Here is a 16,999-nt window from a genome sequence, read left to right as displayed (position 1 = left end):
GGGAAAGCAAGGAGGTCGAAAGTACGGTTGAAAAGGAGGGTCTTGAGGTGGATCTTGAAGGTGGTGAGGGAGGGGGCGAGATGGAGGGACTGCGCGATGGAGTTCCAGAAGGTGGGTGCAGAGTGGCGGAAGGCCCGCCCGCCGATAGTGGGCAGAGCAAGGTGGGGGACGTGAAGCAGGGAGCAAACAGGGTGGTACGGGGTTAGGAGGTTGAAGAGGTAGGGGGTAGCAAGACCGTGGAGGGGTTTGAAGGTGAGGACCAGGATCTTGCTCTGTATCCTCTGTGTGATGGGAAGCCAGTGGAGTTGGGCAAGGATGGGGATGATAGGGTCATGGAGCCTGGTGCAGGAGAGGACACGGGCTGCAGAGTTTTGGATGATCTGCAGCCTGTGGAGGGAGGAGTTGGGGAGGCCGACAAGCAGTGAGTTTGCATAGTTGAGTCTCGATGTAACGAATGCGTGTATGAGGGTTTTGGTGGCCTGCGGTGTGAGACAGTGTCACAGCCGGGCGACGTTGCGAAGGTAGCGGAAGGCAGAGCGGTTCGTGGCACAGATGTGGGGTAGAAAGGATAGTTGAGGGTCAAACAAAACCCCAAGGTTCCAGACTGGCTTAGCAAGGTTGAGTGTGCAACCACTGATGGTGATGCTGTCAGCGCCTGAGGTGAGGAGGCGCTGTCGGGAGCCAATCAGGAGAGCCTCGATCTTGTTGACTTTCAAAGAAAGTTAGCTCTCATCCAGGACTTGATGTCTGACAGACATTCTGTCAGCACAGCAGTGTTCCTGGAGTCAAGGGTGGAGGCGGAGAGGTAGAGTTGTGTGTCATCTGCATACATGTGGAAGTTGACCCCATGTCTGCGGATGATGTCACCAAGAGGTGTTGAAGAGGAGGGGACCAAGGACAGAGCCCTGAGGAACACCACAGAAGACTGTCCGGGGGCTAGAGGAGAAGCCGTTTGAGGAGATGAAGTGCAGGCAGTGTGAGAGGGACGATCTGAACCAATCAAGGACAGCGTCGTTGAGGTGAGAGGAGTGGTGGTGGATGAGGATAGAGTGGTCGACGGTGTCGAAAGCAGATGAGAGGACAAGGAGGCAGAGGGAGCCCTGGTCGCAGTTGGACAGAATGTCATTTGGCACTTTGACCAGCGAGTTTTCTGTGCTCTGGGTGGCACAGAAGCCCGATTGGAGGGGTTCGAGAGGGGAGTGGTGGGAGAGGAAGGAGTGAAGCTGAGAAGCAACAATTCATTCTAGGACCTTGGAGAGGAAGGAGAGGTTGGAGATGGGCGGTAGTTAGAGACTAGAGAAGGGTCCAGGGAGGGTTTTTTAAGGATAGGAATGATGACAGCGGTTTTTAAAGGGGTGGGAACATACCAGAGGACAAGGAGAGGTTAACAATGTCAGTGAGTAGAGGGACAAGGAGGTGGAGCTGAGAGGTAAGGAGGAGCATAGGGATGGGGTTGAGGGAGCAGATGGTGGGTTTCATACGGGTTATGGTGATGATGAGAGAGGAGGGGGAGAAGGGTTCAAAGGTATGCAGGGAGGGGTGGGAAGAGGTTGGGTGGGAGGAGGAGATGGGAGGGGGTAGCAGTTGCAGTGGCAGAGGCAGCTGAATGGATTCCCTCGACTTTGGATTTGAAGAAGTCCAGCATCCCCTTGCAGTTGGCATTTGAGGTGAGGCGAAGAGGGTGGACAGAGGGGTCGGTTTGTGATGGAGAAGAGGAGCCTGGGGTTGTCCTTAGCCTTGAAAATTGTCTTGGAGTAGAACGATGATTTAGCGTAGGCGAGGTGGGAACGGTAGGATTTGACATGGTCCAGCCAAATCTACCGATGGACAGTTAGGTTTGATTTAAGCCAAGTGCGCTCAGCGGAACGCCCCTGGGCTTTAAGGGAGCGGAGGTGGCTGGTGTACCAAGGTGATTTGCGTGAGTAGGAGATGATTCAGGAAGAGAGGGGAGCGAGGGAATCGAGAGTGGAGGAGAGGGAGCCGTGGTGAAGGGTGACCGAGGAGGATAGGTCATTGCGGGAGGACGCCCAGAGGGGAAGGAGTTCAGATGGCACCCGAGAGGGAGTGGGGGGGAGATTTTTTTTCCAGGGGCAGTATGAAATGGAGGTGTGTTGGGTGGCGATGGGGAGCGGACTGAGGAGTTAAGGGAGATGAAGTGATGGTCCGAGATCCTTTTTGTCGATGATGGTGAGGTCCAAGACGTTGAGGCCCCGAGTGATCACCAAGTCGAGAGGATGACTGCGGATGTGGGGGACGGAGTGGATGTGGAGGGAGAGATTGAGGGAAGAGATTAGGGAGGAAAAGTCAGCAGAGTTAAAGCAGGAGGGGTTGAAGTGAAGGTTGAAATTGCCAAGGATGAGGAGGCGTTCAGAGCAAAGGGAGAGGGAAGATAGGAGGGTGGAGATGTCAGGGATGAAGGTGGGGGAGAGCTTGGGGGTTGTAGATAAGGAAAATTTTGAGGGAAAGGTTGGAGGGGTGATAAAGGGTAAGGTGCTCAATGGAGGGGAAAGTTCCAGAGGAGTAAGGGGATAGGCCGAGCGGGGACCGGGAGATAAGAGTCATCCCGCCACCATGGTGGTTAGATCGAGGGGTATGATGGAAGGTGTAGCTGGGTGGTGTGGCCTCAGTCAGGGGGAAGGTGTCGCCTGGTCTCCAGGTTTCAGTGAGGTCGAAGATGTCGATGTATTCATCGACGAGGAGGTCTTGGATGCTGTTTGTTTTGTTGGAGAGGGAACGGATGTTTTGTAGACCGATGCGGAGGGGACAGTTGGTGGCGGAAAGTGGGAGGATAGGTCTAACTTTAATAGTTCTTAAAAGAAATATACACAGAATAATATTGCCATTGTTCACACAATATATAGTCAGCTTTTGCAGTCCTCAAAAATTAGACAATTAGACAAATTTATATAGTGCCTTTCCCAAGGTACTCAACATTAATGACTTGTCACCCAAGCTGGAGATGGAAGCCGAGGGTGGTGGGGAGGGGAAAGATGTGCAAATGCATGGTAAAAGAGGTATATCTTGAGATAGACCTTAAACAAAGTCCCTTGCCCTCCACCCCATGAGTGGAGGAGGCGAGTCAGAGTGACTCCAGAATGGAGATCCAGAGTGGGGCAGAGAGGCTGAAAGCCTGACCACCAATACTGGGGTGGAGGGCAAAAGGGACGTCAAGTGGGTCAATACCCTCTGAGCAAAAGGAACAACCAAGTCAGTAGGGTTACAGAGCCAATGCTCTGGCATCTGGCAGTCAGCCACCTTGAAGATCTCAGCCACCCAACAAGCAGCTCTGGTAGATTTTAACTGACAAGTTTTCCTTAAGGAACCAATACTCAGCTCCTCCTCTCCTTGCATTGAACTTTTTCCCCTCCTCTTACAGTCAGTAAAGATGGAAACAGCTCTTCAGATAAGATTTGAGATTTAACATAGATTGATTATCTGACCTGCAGAGGTCACTGAACAAAGACATGAAATGCTGACCTTGTTAGGATTGTGGTTACCAAACTGGCAATTTATCTGTTGTTGCAGTGTGACTGAAGCATGGAAACGCTGGTATCTCACACAAAAAAAAACCTCAGCCATGTTTTAGCTGAAGAAAGCCCTTTGGCCCATTTGAACTCATTCTTCCAGAAAACTTACCTTCCCAGCTGGTTCTGGGTTTATTTTTTCAATTATATTCAAAATCTTTTATTTGTCTGCAAGGTCCTCTGAAACTTTTCCTTTCAAGACTTTCATCCTCATTTCTCGCCTCTGTAGTCTGTCGTGGGTCTGGGCAAGCTGTTCATGTTGGCACATGATATAAACTTGGGATCTTAAAAGCTTGTATAAATGAGGGCAAACTGAGGAGGAGAAAGGAGTTCTACAATCTCAATAAGCTGAAAAAGAATGAGCTGGGGCAGGAGAGGGTGGAATTTGCGTTCAACACAGCTAAAACAAGGGAGGAAGAAAAGCATTGGGGACAATGTAATAATAATAATAATAATAATCCTTGGATTTGATATAGCGCTTTTCACGTCTTCTAGACATCTCAAAGCGCTTCACAGATTATACTGTAAAGTGAATTGATTGTATATTTGTGGACAAAACGCGGCAGCCAATTGCACACAGCAGTGTCCCACAAACAGTCGTGGATTGAAGTGACCAATTTATTATTTTTTTCTTGAGGGATTATTATTATTATTAATTATTATTATTAGATGTATTTGAAGCTTGAGAAAAAGTTAGAAATTGTCAAAGGAACTATGACTAAAATAGTACCAATAAAATAGACACATGTTAGTTTTACTCCTTCCTTTCCAAAATATTAGTTATCTCATTCCAACAGCCCACTTAGACATGGAGAATTATTTTGTAAATCTGCAGCAATCTACAGGATGAACTACTTTGCATAATCTCAAATATCTTCTTTATGTTTCAGCAATCAATATGCTGAAGTATTTATCACTGAAGCAGGCTTTTAAAAAAAAACTCTGGGATCCCCAAGTCTTGACTCTTGACAACCTATGGCTAATAATCTCCAGAATTAGGTAAGCAGGATGTGTCCCTCCAGGGAGTGTGTTCATTCTGTTCTAGACACAAGGAAAGTTCCATATGTAGGTGGAATATGTGTATGTGGACCTCTCAGTCCGATCTGCCTGCTCTTTGATTCCAGGACCACTGCTATTGTGACTGATTCCTGTCAGACATCAAGTTCTGGATGGGAGCTAACTTTCTCCAGTTGAACACTGACAAGTCAGAGGCCCTCTTGCTTGACTCCCATCAGCAACTTCTCACCACAGGCGCTGACAGCATCAAACTACTTGGATGCACACTCCAAACCCAAAAAGTCTATGGGGGAACCTTAGTGTCCTGTTCCGACTCTCAACTGTCCTTTAAACCTCACATTCGTGCACTGACCCGCTCAGCTTTCTCACCTCTGTAACAATGGCTACTTTTAAAACTACCTCTTGCCTTGGGCCACCTAATCCATTCATTCATTGCATCCAGGCTAGATTACGGCAACTCTGCTTGCCAGACTACACTTCTCTTTCCGGGAGTTCCTTTGACTCCTTCCCTTGCTCAAGATCTTCCTCTTTGACTTCGCTTTCCGCCATTTTTTCTCTCCCCTCGGCCAAGCTACAATTGCATCTTGCTATAATGTGCCATTTGGCAACAAGCCAGATTGTGCATTACAAAAAGGAGGGCATTACAAACACAAATCCATTATTTTATATGACTGCATTACATTGAATTGTAAGGTCTATCTGAGATGTATTAATTATAGAAAGATTAAAAGCATGGAGGACCATCAATATAAAATATATTTTCTAAAGATAATGAAAACTGCTATTTTATTTGACAAATTAAGTGTCAGTCTGGCTCAGCTGGTAGCACTCTCCCCTCTGAGGCAGAAGTTTGTGGATTTGAACCCCACATCACGTGAACTAAGCTGATACTCCAATGCAATGCTGAGGGTGTGTTGCATTGTTGGAGGTACCTTCCTTCAGAAGAAACATTAAACCAAGATCCTGTCTGCCTTTTCAGGTGGGCTCACAAATTATTAAAGATCCCATAGCACTTTGGGACACCCCCAAGATGTTAAAGGCACTAACAAATTATTACTCTAATAAATTGTGACACTGAGATAACTGAAAAATATTTTGAGAACCTGTTTAAAATGATTCAATGGACAGCATTTAAAATATTCTGCATTTTGCTGTTGAGATATGATCGAATAGATGGTAGGACAATGGTACACCTCCACACTTCCCAAATGAGAAATCACTGGGCACATTGAAAAGAATGAAAATCATCTGGGTTTAATCATTCAACCATTATACTCCAAAAGCAGTGAAGGTTGTTTGCACAGATGGCATGAAGGTAGATGAAAAGTAAAATGGAATAAGGATGGATGATGAATGGAAGAGATTTTGGATGTAGAAAGAACAACGGATGTGAGAAAGAGAGAGATTCAGAGAAAACAGAGAAAGGAACAAAGTAAGAGAGAAGATAGCTCTGTTGATTGGGGAGGAAGAGAACAGCAATAAATTGGATGATGAACCATCTAAGTCAGCAGTGAGAGACTGATTTGAATAGAAACTGGTTAACCTTAACTTTGTTTAAAAGCCATAAGCTAACTTGTTTAGCAGTACACAGATCACAGGATCCTGTAAAAAGGCTTGAGTATGTCCAAGGTGATGCAAAATAAGTCAAAGTATTCATAAGAAAACAAGATTACATTTGTATAGCGCCTTTCACGTCGGGAAGACATCCCAAGGCGCTGGACAGTGTACACCATTTCAGACCTGAGCTGGGGTCAGGGGGAGAAGGGAGGGGAGGAGAAGGGGGGTGGCCAATGGCATGGTTGAAGAGGAGGGTCTTGAGGCGGAACTTGAAGGAGGCTAAGAAAAGATCCACAGATGCACAACATCCAAGATCATCATTAAAGTGAATGGGCCAAAATAAAATATGGCAAACATGTATTAAGCTAGAACTTTCAGTGATGGATGATTTGACCTGAATGACGTAATTCTAGACGTCAAAGTGCTAAATAGACAGGAAGAAGCCTCTTTATCAAGGTTAAGATTAGAGGTGGGAGTGAAAAAGTTATCAACAGTGGTCAACTGTTTGCAGACAATGCAAGACAGTTTTGGCAAAGGGCCAAAGAAAATTGCTGCAAATGGGGCAGAAAGATGTGTTGATGTTTCTTTTCAATAAAGTAGCATTTAGACGGCTCCAAAAGTAGGATTGAAAAGTTACGCGCAGACATTAAAGTGGCTCAGGATGCTTCAGTGTGATTAAATGCCTCAGCGATCAACAGAATGTCACAAAGCAGCATATAGGACTGAACCATGAACCATGATATATTCAGCTACTATACAATACAAATTTACACATTTATATAGCATCTTTCACATTGTGAGAATGTCCCAAGACACTTAACAATCCTGGTTGGGCATTTTCAGTTGGGGGCGGGGTGTCAAATCCAATCGCTCCCCCCTCGCCTTGGTTAAATCATGGTTCTACTCCAAGACAATCTTGGAGGCTAAGGACAACCCCAGGCTGCTCTTCTCCATCACGAACCGACCCTTCCGCCCACTCTCTCATGCCTCACCCATCCTCACCTCAAATGCCAACTGCAGGATGATGCTGGACTTCCTCAAATCCAAAGTCGAGGGAATCCTACCACTGCTACCCCCTCCTCATCTCCTCTTCCCACCCAAACCCCTGCCCACCCCTCCTTCCATACCTTTGAACCTATCTCCCCCTCCCTCGACCCCATCCCTAACCCCCTCCTTACCTCCCAGCTCCACCTCCTTGCCCCTCTACTCACTGACATCGTTAACCTTTCCCTGTCCACTGTACTTTTCCCACCTCTTTAAAAACCACTGTCATCACTCCTATCCTTAAAAAACCCTTCTCTACTCCCAAACTGCCCATCTCGAACCTCCCCTTCCTCTCCAAGGTGCTGGAACGAGTTGTTGCTTCTCAGCTTTGCTCCTTCCTCTCCCTTCTCGAACCCCTCCATTCGGGCTTCCGGGCCACCCACAGCACAGAAACCACCCTGGTCAAAGTGACAAATGACATTCTGTCCATCTGTGACCAGGGCTCCCTCTGCCTCCTTGTTCTCCTTGACCTCTCTGCTGCTTTTGACTCCGTCAATCACTCTATCCTCATCCACTGCCTCTCCTCTCACCTCAACCTCCATAGCGCTGTCCTTGACTGGTTCAGATCGTACCTCTCACACCGCCTACACTCCGTCTCCTCAAACAGCTTTTCCTCTAGCCCCCGGACCGCCTCGTCTGGTGTTCCTCAGGGCTCTGTCCTTGGTCCCCTCCTCTATATGCTCCCTCTTAGTGACGTCATCCGCAGACATGGGGTCAACTTCCACATGTATACGAATGATACCCATCTCTGCCTCCACCCTTGACTCCAGGATCACTGACAGAATATCTGTCAGACATCAAGTCCTGGATGAGAGCTAACTTTCTTCAGTTGAATGTCACCAAGACCGAGGCTCACCTGATTGGTTCCCATCAGCGCCTCCTCACCTCAGGCGCTGACAGCATCACCATCAGTGGTTGCACACTCCACCTTGCTAAGCCAGTCCGGAACCTTGGGGTCTTGTTTGACTCTCAACTATCCTTTCTACCCCACATCTGCGCTATGACCTTAGCGTATAATGGTTATCTGCCTTCCACCACCTCCGCAACGTCGCCCGGCTCTGACACTGTCTCACACCGCAGACTGCCCAAACTCTCATACATGCCTTCATTACATCGAGGCTCGACTATGCAAACTCCCTGCTTGTCGGCCTCCCCAACGCCTCCCTCCACAGGCTGCAGATCATCCAGAACTCTGCAGCCCATGTCCTCTCCCGCACTAGGCTTTCCAACCCTATCACCCCCTTCCTTGCCCAACTCCACTGGTTTCCCATCACACAGAGGATACAATTTAAGATCCTGGTTCTCAGCTTTAAAGTCCTCCACGGCCTTGTTCCCCCCTACCTCGACGACCTCCTAACCCCCTACCAGCCTGTTTGCTCCCTCCGCTCAGTGGGCTCCGGCCTACTTCATGTCCCCCGCCTTGCTCGCCCACTATCAGCAGGCGGGCCTTCTGCCACTCTGCACCCACACTCTGGAACTCCATCCCGCAGTTCCTCTGTCTCGCCCCCTCCCTCGCCACCTTCAAGACCCACCTCTTTGACTGTGCTTTCGATCTCCCTGCTTCCCCCCCTGATCTCCACCTTCCCCCACCCCAATCCTAAGCTCGGGGTAGTAACTCTGTCTGTCCAGCACCTTGGGACGTGCTCCCGACATGAAAAGCGCTTTACAAATGTAATTTTGTTATTGTTTTGTTGTTTTTTTCATCAAGAAATGCAGTTTTTTTGGGTGGAAGTCCATTAAGAAACAATTTTCACCTGAATTTAAATTTTAGAACCTGAATTTGCTTTTTTTTTCAGTGTCTATGATTGTGTGTGCACCTTCCAAAACCTACCTGTCTGCAATCCCGATTCTGGGAATGCACATAACACTGTTTCCATCAAAACACGCCCTTCGTCAAATCTGTCTGGCAGCATTGCTGATTTCAGGATCTGTATGTCAAGCGGGTGTTCCAAAATAAATTCACATTGATCTTCTTGGGCTCACAGAAGCCTGGCTGTCCCCCAGTGATCTCCTCCTTCTCATTAAAGCCAATTTACACATTCCACCACATACTTTGCACTAGCAGGTTTGGTCCTTCATTTCCCAACCCTCTCTTAACTTATTCCCCTATTCCTCTGACATCTTGTGCTCCTTGAAGCACCTTGCCCTGTACTATACCTCTCTTTTTCTTTCAAAATCCTAGTCTACTTCCTCCCCCTCCCCTCACCCAAGTACCTGGCTCTTTCCTTTCGGACATCCCCACTCTCCTCTCATCCCTTTGCCTCTGCACTGAGCATCTCTTCATAATAGCCAATTTCAAGCTTCGCCTTAACTCCTCCTGCCCCATCTCCTCTGATTTCACAGCCCTCCTCATCTCCCTTAACCTCACCCCACGCATAAAATCCCCCACCCACAACTTCGCCCACCCTCTCAACCACATCATCCCATGGCCTTGACGTCTCTGAGTTGTTCATCACGGACAAAGGCATCTCGGACCACTTTCTCACCTCCCTCTCTTCCCACATTTCATTTAATTTTACCAAACCTTTCACTATCTCTTTCCTCCCGAGTCAATCATTAACTCTCTCTCATCCTCAGACTTTCTTTTTCTCTGGCCCTCCACCCACAGATACTTGATGCAGCCATCACAACAAGATTACATTTGTATAGCGCCTTTCACATCGGGAGGATGTTCCAAGGCGCTGGACAGTGTACAGCATTTCAGACCTGAGCTGGGGTCAAGGGGGAGAAGGGAGGGGAGGGGAAGGGGGGTGACCAATGGCATGGTTGAAGAGGAGGGTTTTGAGGTGGGACTTGAAGGAGACTAAGGAGGGGGCGAGGCGGAATGATTGGGGGATGGAGTTCCAGAGGTTGGGGGCAGAGTGGCTGAAGGCTCTCCCGCCAATGTTGGGGCGGGTGGGTCGGGGGACGTGGAGCAGGCCGGAGCCGGCTGAACAGAGGGAGCGGGCAGGTTGGTAGGAGATTTGGAGGTCACGGAGATAGGGTGGGGCGAGACCATTGAAGACTTTGTAGGTGAGGACCAGGATTTTGAACTGGATCTCTGAAGGATAGGGAGCCAATGGAGTCGGGCGAGAATGGGGGATATGGGGTCACGGAATTGGTGCGGGAGAGGACACGGGCTTCTGGATTATTTGCAGTCTGTGGAGGGAGGAGTTGGAAAGGCCGACAAGCAGGGCGTTTGCATAGTTGAGCCTGGAGGTGATGAAGGCATGAACAAGAGTTTCAGCGGCCTGAGGGGTGAGGTATTGGCGGAATCGGGGATATTACGGAGGTGAAGGAAGGCAGAGCAGGTCATGGCTTGGATGTGGGGAAGAAAAGATAGTTGAGGGTTGACCAAGCCACCTAGGTTCCTGACTGGCTTGGTGAGTTGAAGTGTGCAACCATGGAGGTTGATGCTGCCAGAGCCTGAGGTGCTGAGGCGCTGGCGCGAGCGAATCAGGAGGGCCTCAGTCTTGTTCACATTCAACTGTAGGAAATTTCCCCTCATCCAGGACTTGGTGTCTGACAGGCAGTCTGTCAGGACAGCAGTGGTCCTGGAGTTGAAGGTGGAAGCAGAAAGATAGAGTTGGGTGTCATCCGCATACATATGGAAGTTGACCCCATGTCTGCGGATGATATCACCAAGGGGGAGCATGTAGATATTAAAGAGGAGAGGGCCAAGGACAGGGCCCTGGGGGACGCCAGACGTGACAGTGCGGGGGCTGGATGAGAAACCGTTAGAGGCAACAAAGTGGAGACGGTGAGAGAGATAGGAATTGAACCAGGCAAGGGCAGGTCCGTGAAGATTAACAACAACAACAACAAGATTTCATTTATAGAGGGCCTTTCACGTCGGGAGGAAGTCCCAAGGCACTGGACAGTTGGGTCGGGACCCGAGCAGGGGGGAAATGGTCAGGGTGAGGGGCGGGAGGGGAGGGAACGAAGAGGGGGTAGAGAGTCGAGAGGGGAGCTGAAGGCACGGTCGAAGAGAAAGGTCTTGAGACCAGCCTTGAAGGAGGAAAGGGAGGAGGCGGCGAAGGCACTGGGGGATGGAGTTTCAGAACCTAGGGACTGAGAGGCTGAAGGCCCGGCCACCGATGGTAGGGCGGTTAGGGCGGGGGATGTGGAGCAGACCGGAGCCAGAGGAACGGAGGGTACGGGCAGGTAGGTAGGGGGATAGTAAGTCGGAGAGGTACGAGGGTTCAAAGAGGGAATGGCGAGAAAGAAAGGAGCAGAGCTGGGACTCGACGACTCATTCCAGGACCTTGGAGAGGAATGGGAGGTTAGAGATGGGTCGGTAGCTGGAGAGTAGGGATGGGGTCCAGGGAAAGTTTTTTCAAGATGGGGGTGATGACAGCTGTTTTTACCTGTCAAGCTGCTAACTGGCATTGGCTCCTCCACCCTAAACTCACTCGCCCCCCCCCCCGAAATCCACAACTGTCATCTACACTCAAATCCAAGGCCATAAAACTAGCCTCGTGTTTCACTGCCAGATCTGGCTTGAATACCTCTGAACTTATCGCGTCTCCCTCAAAAAAGCCAAACGTGTTTTACTCCAATCTATCTTCATTACTTATCTTGGGGCCCAAATCAATTCCAAGCTCCTGTTTTTCCACCGCATATCACCTTCCCAGGCACCGTCTATCCTTACCTCAGATACCAAATGCAAAGATGTCCTGAACTTCTTCACATCGAAAATAAACCAACATCAACTAGCTGCTTCCACTCCCCCCCACTCCTCAATCTTCATCTTCCAGAACCCTATTTCCTCTTCTACATGTGTAACCATTAGTTACTGCCTCATTCCTTTGCCCCCATTTCTACGTCATGCCTCAAAACCCTCATCAATCAGATGAAACCTATACCTGGTCTCTTGACCCCATGCCACCCTGCACTGAGCTCCTAACCACTGCTCCTTTCCCCTCAGCATTGAAAATTGCAAGTTGTTTTTTCATCGGTTCTGTATATGTGTGGAACCAATTAAGCATCTCAAAATGGTTCATGGGAAAGTCTAATGACTGTATTTTATAAGGTAAATATGCCAGCCAATTTTTGTGCAGCCAATTTGTACACACCAGTGTCCAGCATTCATCCAGCCATGACGTGAATCCAGACATGAACACATTTGGGGGATTGTAGCATACCGGAAGAAACTTAATTCTTGTTTCAAATAGTACCATGGGATATTTAATGATGACCTGGACAATCTGACGAACCATAGTTTATAATGTCTCCCTCAAAGGAGGACACTTCTGAAATGTTGCGCTGCATTGGAGTGTCAGTCTAGACTATGTGAGTTCAAAGCCATTAATTGAGGAGAGTATGTCCTTCCAGGTAGAGAGGGCTCACTCCATTCCAGACGCAGGACAATTTCAATGCATAAGATGGCATGCATATGTGAAACTCTCAGTCTGGTGATGGGTTTCTTCCTCATGTGTCAGACACCAGGATGGCCAAAGAAAATTATGTTGCAGTATGCTTGCTTTCAAAGCTTGAGATGTTGTGGAAAACAGATGGCAAAGAACAAAAGGTTTGTAGTTAGATCTATATATGTCCAGGTGTAACTCGACCCTCATTTACAGCAAGTAATCATAACATTTGGGTTGTGCCTGCAGATTGTATTTAAGTAAAGGTATACACTTTAGAATGAGTTTTGAGGAAGCAAAATAACATTCACTGATTCTCAAATTTTACATTCAGTACTGCTGGGATAGACATTTGCGTTCTGCTGCTAAATATGTAGTGTAAGGAAACAGATGGATTCTCAGTGGGAGATGAAATCACAGTTGATGCAGCACGGATCTAGGTTTTTGCTGATGTAATCTGTGGAAGCATAGAAGCATTCAATAGAATAGTAAAATTAGCTTCTTGCAATGCCCCCAGCTTTGATATTGTTACCAAAAATGTGCTATATTTTGTAAATATGAAAATGTTCGAACAAAAATAATTCAGAACTATATTCTTTTAAACATCACAATTGATTTTGCCTCTTTCTGCAGCTTTCTGGGGAAAAGCATCACACATCTTAATAGTAATACTAATCTTTGCATTTGATATAGCACCTTTTCACATCTTTGAGACATCTCAAAGTGCTTCACGGAATATACTGTAAAGTAAATTTGACTCTGTATTTTGTGGGCAAAACACGGCAACCAATTGCGCACAGCAGTGTCCCACTGTCATGGATTGAGTGACCAAATTATCGGTATTATTTTTAAAGGGAATATTACACCCCTGAAAAGCAATCCACCAATCGACTAACAGACAGATTCCTACTTGCTGCTGGGAAAACAGAGGCGAGTGGATTAAGGAAACTTGTCAAAGATTTTGCCCTGCCCTGGAATCAAACCCAGGTCATCCAAGTGCTCTAACCAATATGCTATGGGACTCCACAAAAATGCTTCCAGATCTCAGTTCTAACTATACTAGTTCTGATCTCCCCATGTAATGAATCCCTCTAACAGAGGGTAGTCACCACAACCTAACCTGTTACATACTTTAATTATTTTAAATACCTCAACCAAATCACCAATCAACCTACTCTGTTAGAATATAACCCAATCTACCCAGCCTCTTATTTCAGCTAAATCCTTAAAACCAGGTGTTAATCCAGTGAACTGTTGTTGGACACCCACCAAGGCTAGGATATCCTTCCTAAGATTGGGTGCCCAGAACTGATCAGTACTCCGAATGAGGTTTGACAGTTTCCAATAACAATCCTACCAGTTTCCCCGCTGCAGTAAACAGATGGATTATTTATCAAATTTAATATCCGGGTCTCAATCACACATCCCAGTAACCTATTCCACCTTCTTTGCAAAGAAATATTGCTGTCTGTCCTAATATTGCCCTTCTCAGCCTTGAACCTGTTCCCTCTGATTGTGCTGGTTAGTGAACTGAATCTCTATCCTGTTAAAGATTATGTGCTCTTGCAGTAAGTCCCCTCCAAATTGAGTTATGTCTTGTTATACTCTGCACAGCCTTATCTTTTGGTAGGGCAGTCCAACTTTTGGCTGTTGAGGGCTGATTGCCCTGTTTAAGAAATGTCTTCAGGCTACAAAAGTAATATTTTTCTATTCCAGAAACATAACAACAACAACATTTAGGAGTTATGGAGGGAGCGGGTGGATCAGATGAAATGGAGGGGGTGGGTGGATGAAATCGACTTGTGGGCAGCCAGTTGGACCACCCTGTCTTAAGGCAACCAGAACTGAATGCAGCAATCCAAATCGTGCCTGACCATTGTATACTTCAGCATGTCATCATGTCCTCTGTTCGAACTTGGGTGAAAGTCCATCTTTTTAATTGCACTAGAGAGCAGAACAAGAGGACATAGGTTTATAGTTGCAAAGGGCAATATCAGGACAGGTATCAGGAAGTATTTATTTAACCAGAGAGTAATCTCTCGACCCCATTGGGAAGAGTGGTTGAGGCTAGATTTATTTAAAAGTCTGCTTGATGCTCTGAATAGAGGGTGAGTCTTCTAAGGCATTTGTGGGCTAATAAATGCAACAGTTGCAACTCTCGACGGAAACTATCTGCTTTGAAACCTTCCAACATTATAGATGCAATATCAATCGCAACGATTGTTATTAGTACAAGGAAACCCTGTTTAAAAAATGGTGGTTTGAGTCAGACCCATATTAAAATGAAATGCAAAATACTGCATATGCTGGAAATCTGAAACAAAAACGGAAGTCGTTGGGAACACTCAGCAGATCAGGCAGCATCTATGGAGAAAGGAAAGTGAGTCAACGTTTCCGGTCCACGACTCTTCTTGAGAACTGGGGCATCTTGGGAGGGAGATGTTTTTAAAGACTAACAGAGAAGGGGGAGGCAGGGCAAGGAAGACAAAGGAGAAAATAGGATAGAGGACAGGGGATGACATCAGTAATGATCTGAAGATCCAGGGGTGGCCATGGTGTAGTGCTGAAAATCGGCCAGTCAGCGCCAGATTTCGGATGTGCCACACTTTCAATATTGCACAGACTCAGAATAATTCAGCCTTATAACTGGGTCGCTCTTTATTACAGTAAAGACAAGGAGCTGTGTTATGTTTGTTCTTGGATTAGTACCCCGAGATGCAGCATCTGTATGAGTTATAACAGTCCTCAAGAGGCTGAGGCTTTTGTTCATGGCATGAAAGACTGGACTTTCCTGTCTCATGTCCCTCATCCTTGAGTAATTACAAAGCAAATTGATTTCAGTGCTTCTGCTTGCTTCAGTAAAGTCTTCATTCTACTGTTTGTTATTCCATTGTTTATAACTTTTTAAGATTACTGTTGGTGTTTTCATTGACCTTTACTCTTTTGTAAAGACTAATAAACTAAATGCTCTGGGAAATAGAGCAATCTGGTACAAATGTGTTACTAATTCAGCAATCAGATCATATCACTTTAACAAATGACTTTCACGAAAAGCCTATGATTAAGTCCATAATTGCTGTTCAGCATAGTAAGGGTTAAAATAATTGGACTTTCAAATGCTATCATTGAAAGTAGAAATACAGTGTCAAACATATAATCAACTGTTAGCAATGGTTGTCTAACCTTATATGATATATATGATATAACCTTGTTCTGTGTAACCTTTCTCATGCAGTGTATTTTCTTTTTAAACAAAGTATTATTTTTCATGAATTTAACACATGTGTACATTAATTTTGCAGAGATTTATTCAGTACCTGGCTTCTAGGAATACATTGTTCAACCTCAGCAATTTCTTAGATAAAAGTGGAACACATGGTAAGTAAATCAGCAGTTTTGTTTTTAAGAGCAGGAACCGCTAATCTTAAAAGGGTTTCAGTTGCTGTAAGAATGCATTTGGTATACTAATACTGTGTGCAATTGGCTGCCATGTTTCACCGACAAAATATACAGTCAATTCAGTTTACAAAGTGAAGCACTTTGAGACTTCTCGAAGACGTGATTAGACATAAAAACAATGGAGATCATCCTTGTTCCTCTCCACTGCATTGCTTCTCGTGCCTGGGCTGTGCCTGTGAGTCTGGTCACGCGACAGTGACCAGACTCCAGGTGTTGCCTCACCAGAGCATTCTGTAGCTTCAGTATGACTTCTTGAGATCCGAACTCAACTATATGGTAATATAGCCCAGCATCTTGTTTACCTTGTTTGTCACTGTCTCACGCTGTTTTGACTTGGTCATGAGTTGACTAACAGCCCTATGTTTTTACTGTTCTGCCTGGTAAAACATTTTTTGAAACTCCTGAAAGTATCATTTAATCACTGTTTTGTCTCCTGTTCCTGTCTTTTTCAACCCACTCCAAGTTCCATAGCATTTCAATACCTTCTCTGACAATCCACTTACTATTTTTAGTATTGTGATTTGCATTTGCTGCTATTTCTTTCCAGTTTCCTCTTGGTTCTCTCCTCGCCGGCCTTCCCGCCACCTCCCTCCACAAGCTGCAGGTCATTCAGAACTCTGCAGCTCGTGTACTGTCCCGCACCAGGCTTCGCGATCACATCACTCCCACCCTCGCTCGCCTCCACTGGCTCCCCATCCCCAGAGGATTGATTTCAAGATCCTCATCCTCACCTACAAGGCCATTCACGGCCTTGCTCCCTCCTACCTCTCCAACCTACTATCCCCCTACCTACCTGCCCGTACCCTCCGTTCCTCTGGCTCCGGTCTGCTCCACGTCCCCTGCCCCAACCGCCCTACCATCGGTGGTCGGGCCTTCAGCCTCTCAGCCCCCAGGCTCTGGAACTCTATCCCTCAGTGCCTTCGCCGCCTCCTCCCTTTCCTCCTTCAAGGCCGGTCTCAAAACCTTTCTCTTTGACCGTGCCTTCAGCTCCCCTCTCGACTCTCTTCCTCCTCCTCGCTCCCTCCCTTCCCTCCCCTCACCCTGACCATTTCC

General features: G+C 46.8%; 1 protein-coding gene across 3 annotated transcripts in view; it reads left to right on the top strand.

Moving 5' to 3' along the window:
* Positions 1 to 16,999, top strand: part of snap91a (synaptosome associated protein 91a) — a 146,728-nt gene that overhangs the window by 54,567 nt on the left and 75,162 nt on the right. For all 3 annotated transcript variants that reach the window (XM_042332911.1, XM_042332910.1, XM_042332912.1), the window contains exon 3: positions 15,790 to 15,865. In XM_042332911.1, the coding sequence (XP_042188845.1) occupies positions 15,790 to 15,865 (76 nt within the window). The remainder of the gene's footprint in view (positions 1 to 15,789; positions 15,866 to 16,999) is intronic.

This window comes from Callorhinchus milii, unplaced genomic scaffold (assembly GCF_018977255.1).
Source record: "Callorhinchus milii isolate IMCB2004 unplaced genomic scaffold, IMCB_Cmil_1.0 Scaffold3, whole genome shotgun sequence".
Lineage (NCBI taxonomy): Eukaryota > Metazoa > Chordata > Chondrichthyes > Chimaeriformes > Callorhinchidae > Callorhinchus > Callorhinchus milii.
The sequence above is the reverse complement of the archived record's forward strand: the minus strand, read 5'-3'. Positions and strand labels throughout refer to the sequence as shown.